This window comes from Parasteatoda tepidariorum, chromosome 3 (genome assembly GCF_982258835.1).
Source record: "Parasteatoda tepidariorum strain Cologne lab strain chromosome 3, Ptep-v5.0, whole genome shotgun sequence".
NCBI lineage: Eukaryota > Metazoa > Arthropoda > Arachnida > Araneae > Theridiidae > Parasteatoda > Parasteatoda tepidariorum.
Genome location: NC_141757.1, coordinates 24,239,521 through 24,254,456, shown reverse-complemented (window position 1 = coordinate 24,254,456; position 14,936 = coordinate 24,239,521). Strand labels below are relative to the sequence as shown.

The 14,936-nt window shown below is 30.7% G+C and overlaps 1 protein-coding gene across 1 annotated transcript; it reads right to left on the bottom strand.

The window, feature by feature from the left end:
- Positions 1–253: 253 nt before the first annotated feature.
- SsRbeta (signal sequence receptor beta) lies at positions 254–14,440 on the bottom strand. The gene is made up of 6 exons (XM_043044080.3): positions 14,356–14,440; positions 8,967–9,130; positions 7,703–7,801; positions 6,316–6,427; positions 2,057–2,134; positions 254–407 (listed from the first exon to the last, which is right to left on the bottom strand). The coding sequence occupies exons 2-6, from the start codon at positions 9,128–9,130 to the stop codon at positions 294–296; spliced, it is 567 nt and encodes a 188-aa protein (XP_042900014.2). The 5' UTR covers positions 14,356–14,440; the 3' UTR covers positions 254–293.
- Positions 14,441–14,936: the final 496 nt, after the last annotated feature.

Here is a 14,936-nt window from a genome sequence, read left to right as displayed (position 1 = left end):
GAAACTTTAGAAAAATCCTTTTTAACTGCAAACTTAAACATTGAGAGCACAAACACTATGATGTAAGAAATTTTGCCAATTCAAAGCTCTCGTACAAGAATAAACACAAAACACATTCTTCCTTTCCCATTGTCTACGTATAAAAGCTAGTTGACTCTAACTCACTGAAATGCCACTTAGAACTTTAATCCACTAAGTTTTGTTTTTCTCACGTTCTAATGATTACAAATAAAAAATTATAAGACACAAAAAATAACTTTTATATAAAAAATTTATTAAACAAAAATACATTATCAGTGCTTTTTCTGTTTGGCAATGCTTTCATATTTAGATTTACTTCTGTACCACAACAAGAAAGGTATTCCAAGAGATGGCAATGTCATCACAGCAAAAGCAGCCCAGTCAGTCTGTAAGTAAAATGAAATTCACATAAATAGGGTAAGGTGGGATAAAGCGGGTATATGTTTAAACAAAAAAAAAACATCTATTTTCTCCTTTTAAACTGATACTATTATCATAACGATCTGCTTATGATCAACTTATACAGTATATTTGTTTAAGTCGTTGATGAACTTTTTTCTAATATCATTAAATACTGGCAAAAACTTTATTTAAATTCAGACTGGTAGAGGGACATCTAAAGAACAGATCTACATAGGAATTTAAGAATAAATTTCAAAATTCTATTTATTATTAATTGTTTTCTGAGGTAGGGTAAAATGGGTTTATGGTTAGGCTTAAATAAGTGTTGTATAATAAAAGATATTTTTCTTTAGCTTTAAGTATCTAATGCAGTGATTCTCAGCCTTTTTTTTGCTGCGGCACACTTTTAACAATTTCGAAATTTGACGGCACACAATGAAAAAAATTAGATTAAAAGTTGTTTAATTACCTATTTTACACTGTGTTAAATAGTTTGTGATAATAATTTTGAATTTGAAATAAAATATGTACTACAAAAGCTCATTTATTATGGGATTAATTATTTCTTTAGTTATCCTTTGTTAATTTGTTTTTTATATATTAAAGTGTGGAAAAATTATAAAAAGTATATATATATATACACAAACTTTTCTTTAATTTAAACTTTACTCTTAATGACAAAAAGCATTATAATTTTTATTGTATCATTTCTAATATTTGGCGGCACACAAAAGTGCCGTGGCACAGTGGTTGAGAATCACTGATCTAATGCTCTATATTTTATAATGATATAGCTAAAAAATAATTGACTTGCTTGATTATAGTCCTACATAGTAATTTTAACACTGAAAACAAAATTTATTTTTTAAAGTGAAGAATGATAGGGAGGAATTTAAAAAAAATTACCAAAATGATACAACTTAGTGAGCATATTTAAAGATATAGAATCATGCAAGTTTCTGCCTTCATATGGCAGTTTTATCGTGGAAGACAAAATTTCCTTAAAATAGTTAAATTGAATAAAAGTACATGTCAGCTATAAATAGTAAAAAAACTAAATTACCACTATAGATATTAACTTTTACAATATCCTTTATATTCCAAATAACACCAAAAACTATTACAGTTTTCTTGATATTTGATGAAATTGTGTAGTTAAGCAAAATATACAGCATTCAAAGTGAAACCTAATTGTGATTGTGCCATGAACATTAACTCTTTAATAACATGAAGATAAAAAAAAAATGTTAGCATTTATTTTTGTGAAGACAATCAGGATACATTAAATTCAGAACATTTTTTTTAGAAATCTAAAACAATTATGTATGTTTTTAAGTGAAATATATTCTAATTTTTGAACTATACCCACTTTATCCCACTCTGGGTAAAGTAGGTATATCAAAACTTCTTTTGAAGGCACTACTGTAAGAAAACAAAAATAAGTAATAGTTTATATTTAATCTATATGAATCCAATGTATATAAAATGCCTCAAAAATTTCAGTAAAATAAATTTAATGGTTTGGTTTTAGAGCCTTCTTTAAGAAAAGTTTGATTTTACACCCTCTATACCCCACTGTGTGTTAAAAGATTCATACCATAAATCATTGAAATAAAAAAAAAGCAAACTTTACCATGTGAGGAGAGAACTTTCTATCAAAATCTTTTCCCAATATGATAACAGCTTCACCAGGCTCAGTTGAATATGTTACCTAAAATGTAATGTTGAAATATATATGAATAATATATCGCTACACTAGGGAGATGCACTAACATTTCTAATCCGCGTAATTATATCTAGATATACAGAATGTCCAAAAAATATTAAAACAGACAAATGTCTTGAGAAATATGCACCATAACGTAAATCTAAAAATAGATGTGAAATATTTTTAAAAGATGCTTTCATGTCAAAATCGACTCCCAAATTTAGAATGGAGTATGGACAACCCAGCTGCAGCAAGTAATGTAAGGGAAGGGATCCTGTATGGTGTCACTAGATAGGCCATTCAAAATATTAAATTTATATTTTTGATCTTATGTTTTTTTCAAGATACCTCTATTTTAAACAATATATACCCTATTTTCATTGTACGATTACTGCACCACCTGAATCCAAAATAAACTCCTGTTTGTGAAAATTGCAACACCATGAAGGAATCGTCATAATTGAATGAAATTTACTACACAGTTGAGTGGTAGTGGCACAAATAAATGATTAAACTTTCAAAGCAAACAAACAATAACAAGAGATCGAAATCAGCATTTTGTGTAGCCACCACGCACCGCAATAAGCGCTGCTACACGACTCGGCATGGTGTCAAGCAAATTTTAGATGTCTGTCTGAGGAAAAGCATTCCATATAGTTTGTATGCGTACCCAAAGTTCGTTTGTAGAAGCAACAGGACGAGGATCGCGAGCGAGGCACCGAACAACGAAATGACACACATGTTCAAACGGTGACGTATCTGGGGAATACGCAGGCCAAGGAAGAAACTGTACCTGCCGCAATGCAAGGAAGGATTGAACAGTCCTAGCAATAGGAGGGCGGCCATTGTCTCGTTGAAATACAGCGCCTGGTAAGGCTTGAAGGAAGGGAACAACTTGGGGCTGTAAAACATCACTAATGTACCGGTTGTTGTTCAGATTACCCACAATTCGTAGCAATTGAGATCGTCCATGATATGCTATGGCACCCCAGACCATAACTCCGGGTGTTCGTCCACTGTGGCGCTCGAAAATGCACTCCGGAAGGTGGTGTTCACAGGCATCGCTTCTGACACGAATGCGGCCATCATGGTACCACAAAATAAAGCGGGATTCGTCAGAAAACACGACATGCTGCCAATCAGCACGCCAGTCCTTATGCTGATTGGCCCATTGTAGCCGCAGACGGCTATAGTTTAGCGTGATGGTGATCCTGTATAAAGGAGTCCACGCTGCAGTTGACGTCTACGAATTAATGAAGCACACAATGAAACACCTGTAGTTATTGACCACTGTGCTGCCAGTTGTCTAGAGGGAGCCGTACGGCCTGTCAGTGCCATGCGGACCAGGTGTCTATCATCGCGAGCTGACGTGACATTTCGGGGTCCACTCCCGGATTTCCGAGTTGTCTGACACTCGTCCGTCCTCTCCTTTCAAACACGTATCACTGTGCTGCTGTCACGCTGCACACGAGCGGCTACTGCACGATGAGACAATCCAGCTTCACGAAGGCTGATGATTCTCCCCCTTTCAAACTCCGTAAGTTGGTGAAATCTCGCTCTCTTTCGTCGAAGAGGCATAAGTAACGTCTGAGCTAACGTTTACCACTAGCAGATAACCACCGATAACCATACACGCCTCGCTACAGCCGTCTATTTATTCGGATCTATCCTCCGTTCAGAGGGCGCTGCTCAGCATACGCATGCGTTACGGGTCTGAAATTCTGATCATTTGCATATTATGCTCTACTTCACAATTCCTGAAAATTTCAGCTCACTCGCATAAGTCCTTCATGGTGTTGCAATTTTCACAAACATGAGTTTACAAAACCCTGTATATCAAATTTGGGTACTTTTTCTTGGAGAATCTAAATATGTAGTAGACTATCTTCTATTCAGTTTCTACTTAAATTGCTTCCTTATTTCATCTGCTGGGAGGTATAGTTAGGTATAAATGAAGACACCTTTGAAAATATTTCACACCTATATTTTTAGATTTTTGATCCGAAACCATTTTTTTAAGATTTTTGATGCTTTCCATAATATTTGGACACCCCTGTACATTGTATCCTTTTGGAATATAAGACGACTTAGAAAAATGAAAATAGGATACAATACTCTGAATTTATTGTTTGGAATTTTTAAAGTAACTTTATATATGAAAGTTACTAATTTGGTGCACTGAAATGTCATGTGCTGTAATTCACTTCTCGCAATTTGGATATGAAAAGCAATTCCAATGTAATAGTCTTTATTGTTCAAATAAAATGCATAAATCATTGAAAAAAATATTTGATAGCTATCATAAATTTTTTCTTTAAAGCACTATTTAATTCTAACATAGTACACTTATTAATTCTAACACTGTAGTAACTTAGAATTAAGTTTAAAAACCAAGTCATGATTTTTATGTTTCAATAAATCTATCATTTTCTCTTTTTATTATTATCAATACACAATACTTTTATATTTCTCCCATTGTTCAAATAGAAGCGCTGTGTAAAAAGAAAGTCTTTTTATTAAAATATAAGATTACAAACTATAACAAATTGAATTCAACTTCTATAAAAGGAAAAAATTTTAATTCAAATTATTACTTTTGTTCACAACAATTACTTATAATTGCCAAAAGCAAGTAAAAGCACAATAAAAATCCAACATCACAAACATGCATTATTTTATTTCAACTTTAAGTAAAACTTGTTGCTACAGTAATAGATATTTCAAATAAGTCTTAGCCAAACCTTAGTTAATACCCAAATTATGTTTCTCTTCTATTTAATAAGCAATATATAATTTTTACATTTTTAATTATCACTCAGTGAGTTAAACAAATATGCACAACTCTTTTATATAGGATTAACATAACAAATTATTTTTTTAGCATTAAACATGTAACAGTTTTGTCAATCGGCAAATTCAAAAGCAATGATCGTTTGACGTTAATTATCAAAATTCAGGCTTCGTTGGCTTTAGAGGCCTTATATGTTTATACCTCTTCTGGTAGTTGCAGTGAATAGCCAGGAGGCAGAGTGATCGCAATGTACGTCAAAGGTAAGGAATATGCATAAATTTATCATTCCTAGTAATTTTTAATGTTAAGCATTTGGTTGTTGGCATGAATGCTGTGTAAATTAAGTCATAGGATAAATGCGGCTGGGTGCCTGTTGTTTGATCTTTTCTTTTTTTTCCCTTCGTCCCTAACCTATTAAGAAACGACAGTGTTCCGTTCAATGCTCAACAGCTGTGTTTATGGAAACATGAGGTCCTTGAGTTCTTAATAACGTCATTAAGCATGCTCACTTTGTTCTACGTTGCCATTTTGATGCGCTGCACTGCTTTGTGCAGCCAGAGAGCATTGGTTGTGATTTCATGATGTCCTAACCAATGAACTTTAACAACCATAATGCTGTGACACCTGATGTGTTTTTAGTTATGAGTGTGACTGAATTTGACAGTCTCTAAGTGTATGCCAAGTTCACCGTTTTCTGCTATTTATTTGGATGATCAAATCTGCAAAATTATTTTGTATTCTTCTATGTCTTAGTCATAAGTGTGTTATGATTAAGTAGTAGGGTTAAGTTCATTTATTACTCATGAAATAATTTATATCGGCCAAATATTTTATTAAATACAATTCAAAGAATATTTTGTTTTGAAATTTCATTTCATTTTAAATAGTTTAAAAAGAAAAGTTATATTTTTTAAGATGCAAAAAACTATCTTTGTAATGAAATTAAAGAAAGGAAATAAGAATTTTTTTTTTTTTTTTAACAGTCTTAGAGATAGATTACTTTAGATTTCTAAATATGAATTTTTATGTAACTGCAGAAAAAAATACTAAAAGACTACTGATTATTGAGATATATCTTTTCCTTTGTGTTCCGTAGGTTGTATACAAACATATAAATTTTGTTGAATACAAACCTTTAATAAATCAGAAAAAATAGCAAAATAACAAAAAAAAAATAAGTAGCAGATTTTTTCCTCTCCAAATCTTTGAAACATAACTGTTATGCTTTTTTCTCTTTCTAACATGTTATAATTTTAAAATAAGCCTTTCTAGCTTTTTCTAAAAATATCAAATTATTATTGTCGATTTATTTTTACACACTGAAATATTTTTTTAAAATTAAATAAAATTAAGTTTTCAGCAATATAATTCTTTACGGAATTTCAACATTTACCTGTAACTCTTTGCTGTCTTCAGATGGATAGTAAGTCACTTCAGCAGCGGTAAAATTATATAAACCAGTTCTCTTAGGTCTATAGATTACTGTGTGAGACAAATTGCTACCACTACACATAAGTTAAGAAATTTTTTTTCTTAAAAATGTAAATAATATATTTGATCTTGAAGAGTTTTAGTTCCTAATTTTTCAAATGATTAACAATATATGTAAATAAATAATTTAATAATATGAAATAAATGATATATTTAGAAACACATAATAAATGAATGAATTAAACAGAAAGATCACATTTCAACCAGCTAATTTTAAAAATCACTCCCTGCACTGCCAGTAAAAAGCTAGATAAAGATGTAAAATTTATATATGCAACCCAACCTAGATTCCATATTTAGCACTCTATTATCTAACGGAAATGGTAGGAATGACACATAATTTCAACCCTGGACAGATGATGTGGACAGCACATGAGATGGTATCCTCCAAAGCAGAGGCGTGAATGATGCCTTAACAGACTGTGCCATCGGAGCAAAAAGTAAACTTTATGTATTTTGGGGAGAACAAAGAACTGTGGAAATCAGCATATTTTAAAATAAAGATCAAGAAATTAACAGAAAATTTTCAAACGTATAAAAACATATAATATAATAGATAAAGTAAAAAAATTCCACTGTGGTATAGCATAAAATTTCAATAAAAAAATATTTTTGATACTGAAAGTATGTATTTGAAAGCCTGTCACCGAATTTAACTAAAATATTTTTAAAAGTAAATCCTAAATTATAAGTATTAAAAAAAATAAAGACATAAAATAAAAAATTATACATAAGAACATCAAAAATATTCAATAGGAATGATTTTTTTTAAAAAATTTGTCCTTATGAATACTTAAGTCAATAATTGCAAATAGGTTTTTAGGCTGAAAGCAAAAGGTACATCACATAATGACAATAGCCTCTTTATATCATTTCTTGACTAAAAAGTGATTGATTATTGAAGTTTTGACTATGTTGTACCTACAGTAGGTTATGTGGAATAGAACTTATTTTCTAATAAGTAATCCTAAATTTTTCTTTAACAAAGTTCTGATTTTGAATATGAGTGCTAAATGTATCTCTTAGCACTGTGATAGCAAACAGAAAGATCAAGTCCAGGAAGGTCTGAATAAACCTTAGCCAAAGCATCGGTAAACTCAGTACCCATGATTCCACAATGAATTGGTATCAACAAATGATAAAGATTAGAAAAACATCAGTTTATAAATTATCTAATTAATATTTTGCATTGTACAAGTTTTAAAGATTATAGCTAAAAAATTTTAAAGTTACAATTTTTTTTTAAATTCACAGAATTTATAATATGTAAAAAAAAAAAAAAAGGATACGCTGCAAGTCTGTCAAGTTTCATGCTAGGAAAGCCAATTATCAATTCAAAATCTTGAAGTGGAAAACTATTATCTTTTAGCTGGACATTAACAGCAGCACTAAAAGAGATACAAAATGTTAAAACAAAATCTGCACTTTTAATTTACATTTTAGTATTATTTGGATAATTTAAAATTCAATGAATGTCCCAACTTTTATTAAATAGTATTTCAAATTCCAAAATGCTTCATTTCAATTGAGTTATTCAGTTACAAAACACATTATTTTCTGTTTAGGAAAGAATAAGTTGCAGAGAGTAGATGCTTAAAACTTTTATTGTTAATACTTGTTAAACAATATATATATATATATATATATATATATATATATATATATATATATATATACAGTAGGGAACCGATTATCCGGAACGATCGGGACCATCGCTATTCCGGATAACTGATTTTTCCGGTTTTCTGAATCGCTACAAAAAGCCGTTTTTTTTAGTGTTAAACCCAACTAAAAAAAAAAAAATATTTGGAAATAATCTTAAAAAGAAGAAAAAACGATGAAGTAATACAGTGATGATTATTTCTAAAATGATGGCATGGTAACCATCTTTCAAAAAAGAAAGAAAAATCCTAAAATCTTATGAGGAAAAAAATTTTTTTTTTAAAAATGGCGGGAAAATTTATCGAATTTCGTTCCGGTTTTCTGATTTCCGGATAACGGGTTCTGTACTGTATATATATAGTATATATATATAGTGATTAACAAGTTTTTTCAATACAAGTTTTAAAGCATCTACTCTCTGCAACTCATTCTTTCCTTACAGAAGCTTGAAAGAGAAATTTTATGTCTTATGTAAACAATTTAAATTAAAAGTAAGAAAGCAAAAACGAAATTCTAAAGATATGTATGTTAGCAAAGACAGCACTTTATCAGGGGTGTGTCCTCTGATGAAGTGCTGTTTTTGATAACATACATATCTTTAAAAAATTGGTAGTAATTATTCAGTATTAAATTGAAAAATAAGTATTAAATTTTATGCAATTATTAACTGAACTTAGCATAATCAAATATTCAAACTCATTTAATGGAGGAAAAAAAATTTAAAATTGACACTGCTACAAGATAAAAGAACAAAATTTTAATTACAAGTCTATTATTTATTTATACACTAATTTACTTTACAGGATGACTTCAAAAAGTTAGCCTAAAAACTAACAAATGGTTAACAAAAAGTTTCTCTTATAACTATTATTTTAAAAAAGTTAAATTTACCTTCCTCCAACATTATAGATGTTATAATCTGCTATGAGGTCTCTTCCTTCAACTAAGTATTTATTAAGAAGTCTTTTATGAACTAGAAGGCGGGCTTGAGTTTCCTCTTGAGCAATAGCAAGGCATATAACAGCACAAAAAACAGAAAATATGTAGAGCTGCATCTGTAAGAAAATTTTTTTTATATAAATAAATACATACTAACTCCAACCAAGATATAACTATCTTAAGCTAAGATGATTCAGAAGATAAGTGATCACTATCTAAAGCAATGACTCAGGTTCGAACTCTGCCCATGGGTGCAAGTTGGAAAAAAGGCCAAGACTGAAAATTTTTTGACTGAAATACCTAACATACACAATATCCCCTCGACATATGCAAACTATCTAAGAAAGCTTTACCATAATACATCAAGTTTAAATACTGTACAAAAAATATTTATTCATCTGTCTTTTGATAAATTACAGGTATGAAAGTGGACAAAAATAAAAAAAGCTGAACTTTTACAAAGCATGTCACTGGGAGGACGGGGAGGGAGGGGGTGCTCTATATGATACTGAGAATTATAAAAGCAACTTTTAACTATGCTGGGAGATTCTTATTTAATATTTAAAGTGGGAGAAGCATTTAGACAGTTAACTTCAAATTTTTCCGAAATAGAATTTTAAAATTTTGACTACCATATCAAAAAAAATTAAGCAATTATAGGAAGGCACAACTATTAAATTGCTTACTAATGAAAAATATACCACATCTTTACAGTAACTAATTCAAGAAAAAACTTACTTCTACTTCTTTGAAGAATCGCGATATTGGATTTTAAAATCGCGTGAATATGAGTCGCGGTATTGGATTTTAAAATCGCGTGAATATGAATCGCGATATTGGATTTTAAATTCGTGTGAATATGAATCGCGATTTTGGATTTTAAAATCGCGTGAATATGAATCGTGCGGTTGGATTTTAAAATCGCGTAAATATGAATCAAGCTGTTAGATTTTAAAAACACGAAAATACAAATCACGATATTGGATTTTAAAATCGCGTGAATATGAATCGCGATTTTGGATTATAAAATCGCGTGAATATGAATCGCGATTTATGATTATAAAATCGCGTGAATATGAATCGCGATTTTGGATTATAAAATCACTTGAATATGAATTCTGAGGTTGGATTTTATAATCGCGTGAACATGAATCGCGATATTGAATTTTATAATTGCGCGAATAAGAATCGCTATTTTGGATTTTAAAATCACGTGAATATGAATCGCGCTGTTGGATTTTAAAAACACGAAAGTACAAATTGCGGTATTGAATTTTTAAATCGCGTAATTAAGAATCACGATGCAGAATTTTTAGATCACGTGAATACAAATCGCAATGAGTAATTTTTAAATAGCGTAAAAATACGAAAAACGATATCTGATATTACAACTGCGTGATAATGAATCGAAATATTGGACTTAAAAATGAGTGAATACGAATCACGACGTTGTATTTTAAACTCGCGAGAATACAAATAGCGATATTGGGTTTTAAAACCGCTTAAATACAAATTGTGATATTGAATTTTTAAATCGCGTAATTAAGAATAACGATGCATAATTTTTAGATCAGGTCAAAACGAATCGCAATGAGTAATTTTTAAATAGCGAACAAATACGAAAAACGATACAACTGCGTGATAATGAATCGAAATATTGGATTCTATAATGCGTGAATACGAATTGTGACGTTGGATTTTAAACTCGCGAGAATACAAATCGCGATATTGGGTTTTAAAAACGCTTAAACACAAATCGCGATATTGGATATTTAAATTGAGTGAATAGGAATTGCTAGTATGAGTTTTAAATAGCGTAAAAAAAATCGCAGCACGTAACTTTTAAATCAGTTAAATACGAAAATCGATGATTGATATTAAAATCGTCTGATTAAAAATCGCGATTTTAGCGATTCCGGAGCAGTTCCCAACATTTAAAATTCGGAAAATCAGCCAAACAAAAGAAATCAAATAACGGTGGTCAGAAACGAAACGCTTAGACTCCTTTCCACTCTATAGCGGAAGTCGCGGTAATCCAACTATCGTTCAGGCGGCTAGGGTTCTTTAATTTAACTCTTCAAAAATTTTAGTTTTTGGAACATGGTCGGAAATTTTAAAAATTGGGAGAAAAAAGCGGATTTCCGCGGAAGTCTTTCATCCCTGTAAAATAACAACAAAGAAAGTAGACCAATAACGTAGACCTAAAAAATATTTTTAAGGACAGAATTTTTTTTCTTCCTATTTCCGTCTTCGAGTCAATCTTGTTTCCGTCTTACTTCCGTCCGCGGACACTTTCGAAAGACGGAAATCCGTCCTGGGGACGGAAGACTTGCACCCATGACTCTGCCAAAAGCTGGTCGATTTGATTACTGTTCCCACTTCGTAATAACATGAGTGTTGACTCAAAATAAGTTCAGTAGTAAGAGAAAGCTTGGTTAGAATCCTCTAACCCTTGAGCTGACACTGAGTGCTTTTTATTTACATAACTGCCAACTTGGATTGAAAAAAATACAGATTTTACAAAATATAAATTTCATGATAATTGTTGCAAAAGGTACTAAATATTTTACACATGGGGGATTTTAGGGATTTCGATTTTTATAGTCACCAAAATAGAAAATCTGCATTAATTTCTTGTCATGATTAACAATACTGAAATGTTACGCATTATGTTTATTCATAATTTTGCATAGTAATGCGAAATTTAATTTATCAAAGATAGTTAAATGATTTTTAATTAATTAAAAAAGAGACTTCTGAATAAAAATAAACTCAAAATTTCAGAACAAAAAAGTTTTAAACTGATTTTTATAAACGAGGCTCGCTTCATTATGTATTAATAACAATTATTTAAATATTCAATCAAATAATAATCTGCAGAAAAATTCTATTTCAATAGGGATTTCTTCAGGAAACTTACTCAATTTTAGGGAATTTTTGAAAATGTCTAAATTTAGGAGAATTTTTATTACATCAGTAGAGTTGGCAACTATGTATTTATACTACGCAAAGACAAGTTGGTTCAATTAATAAGTTTGCATGAAGAAGAACCTGGCGAATGTTTTCTCAGTTCAAAATTACAAGGCTAAATAGTTTAACATTAATAGCTATTATTTCTATAAGTATTGGCTGTTCAACAACAGTGATAAAATTTTACTTGACCTAAAATCTTTACAATAAGCAAAAACGTTGTGTTACATTACACACCTAAAAAAATGACTTTTAGATAACTGTGACATAAAATTAAAATTTCAAAATAATAAGGGCCTTCAACACTCATGTAAATTTTGAATGTGTTTAAATTTGCTGCTGCAGACATTTACTTAGTTTACCTTTGATTACATAATTAAATTGGATAATGGCAAACAGATCTTATTTTATATATAATTTAATTTAATGAAACATTTCTTAAGAAATATGGTGAAAATAACATAATGCAGTGGTTCGAAGAAAGTTTCTGAATGGCTGCTATAGTTTTTCTAAAGTAATAACTCCCCTAGCCATTCACTTGGACAGGTGGCAGTGATTATGGTAACGAGGTATAACTCAGTGTTTTCACTACAGAGCGAGAACGCGAGAATCTCGCATATTTTTTTCTTTTCTCGCATTAAAAAATTATTACCGCGAGAAAATCGCGCATTCTATAAACCAATTTAAAAATTCGCGAATTTCTCGCATTTTGAAAAAACTTTCTCATTGCGCCATTTAGAATAAAATCCGTTTCACTTTTCTTCTTGGATCTTTCTTTATTTTCAATATCTGCCCCATCCCTATTTACCAGGATTGTTCAGAACCTTTAAGAACAACAGAACACCATCCCTCCGAACCTCTTTCAGAACGCATTTCTCTGCAACCACGTGTTTACCGTAAGGTTTCTTTATGTAAGACGTTCAAATTTTTTGCGCATTAGTGCAAGATGGACAAATACCTTGTAAAGGCAATATCTTCTACTCCGAAACGGACAAATGAGAATGAAACAAATGTGGGTAGAAACGATCAAAACGAAACAAATACGCATTTGAGCAACCTAATGAGAATAGCTGATGAAAAAGTAGATGTAGAACATTTTCCATATGATGATGCAGCAAAAATATTCAATGCTTTAAAAATTAGAAGATGTTAAAAATGTATTATAATTAAAGAAATGATTTTTTTTTTCAAGTCACTTTGTGTTTTTCTTTTAATTTTTAGAAATCTCACTTAACTTTTTGAAATCTCACCCTGTTTTTGAGAAAGGATGAGAAATTCTCACCCATTTTTTCTCTGCGATGAAAACACTGTAACTATATCAAGTAGAGGTGGGGGGTCACTGTTTAGGACAGGTTTTGACTCGGATCGGCAAGAGAAAGGAAATCTTTTTCTTCGATCTACTGTGTTAGTCCTAGGGTGAAAAGAAGCTACCCTCCCTGAAATATGCTATTCTTGTTTCCATAGCAGCAGACGACCTCAACGACGTGGGGTTATTACAGCAGAGAAACTATAACCACTTCAATATTTTGAATTGAAAAAATATCTTAGACATTGTATCAAAAGACAAATTTTTTTTTGTATCAAAAATGATTGTTATATTTTGAAAATCTACATAATTTATTATTACATAAATTAAGAATATGTTGATAATATAATTAAAGAACTTGTTTGCAAACTTCTAACAAGTAAGCACTTACCTCATATTGAATGACAAAAGGTAGAAATTAAAGTGATTGCATTGCCATACCAAACTGAGAATTAAAGGATGGTCAATTGTTTGGCAGTTAGGGATTCCCAATTTTTCGTATTAATTATTAGGATGAAATAAATAGTTCACTAAGAAAAGAAGATTAAGATCTACTAAGAATAAAACATTAAGATCATCCTATTTCTGCATTTATTTACATTTTTTCCAATTAACTGTATGAGATCTAGACATTTACCATGTAGTACAGAAGGCTAGGGCATCACTACTTCGATTAGAAATTTACTAACCACAAAGAATTTTACGGGGTTTGATTCCTATTTGACATTATAAATGAAAATTACATAAATGTTTTGCAAAAAAGCTATGAAGAAAAGATGATCAGAAATATTTAATTTCATTCGATTTTTAAACAAACGGTTTTAAATGCAGGATTTACAGAGAATTTATTATTCGATGATAAAATGTGAATAATAAAAATTAAACTGCTTTTTTATAAATATAATTTCAGTTGTAAAATATTACATTAATCGTTGAAAGTCCAATAAACTGAGCAGATAACATGAGAAGAGCAAGCTTACAGATTAATAGTCTGATTAATTTGTAACCACCTAAGAAAGAAACTAACACTGTAAAGTTTTTTTAATAATTTAAAGAAATACTTACCTTGTGTGGATAAATAATGATCAGATGTTTAATAAATTGAATTCATAAGAAAGCGTAACGTTTACAATTATCAAGCTTCACAATCACAACATAGCAGACCGGACACGCTCGCATAAGACGTGGAAACAAACCGAAAATTTCAAATTGTTGCCATCTTTAATTTCGAGAAAATATAAAATACTTATTACTTTCGTATTATACGTATTTTAAATTAAAACCTTAGGTGAAAAGATCTAAAATTTTAAAACTCCATCAGCTCATAAGTTTATTTTCGAATCAAACTTTTAAAAAAACTATGCTATGTATTTTGTAACCGCACTGTCTTGGCTGACCGCCCTCTTATAACCCTAAACTTTGGCGATCAGCTGAAATGGGTGATTGCCAAACGAAATCTATCGCCAACTGCTTGGATGCCCGCTTTTTGAACGTGATTGAAAATGGCGAAAATGTTTGAGCTGGACGTACTCGGAATGATTAAGCAATGAAACGAATTCGCTAGGTAAGTCATATTTTTAATTGTAAATTTACTATATTATCTCCAATGTTCTTTCGAATGCTAAGAGCCGCACCATTTGCTCAAT

Coding starts and splice junctions, on each gene's coding strand:
- SsRbeta (XM_043044080.3), bottom strand. CDS start 9,130: ATGCAGCTCTACATATTTTCTGTTTTTTGTGCTGTTATATGCCTTGCT. Junction 2,135..6,315: donor AAGACAGCAAAGAGTTACAG/GTAAATGTTGAA, acceptor ATTACATTTTAG/GTAACATATTCAACTGAGCC. Junction 408..2,056: donor GAAAGTTCTCTCCTCACATG/GTAAAGTTTGCT, acceptor TTTTACTTACAG/ACTGACTGGGCTGCTTTTGC.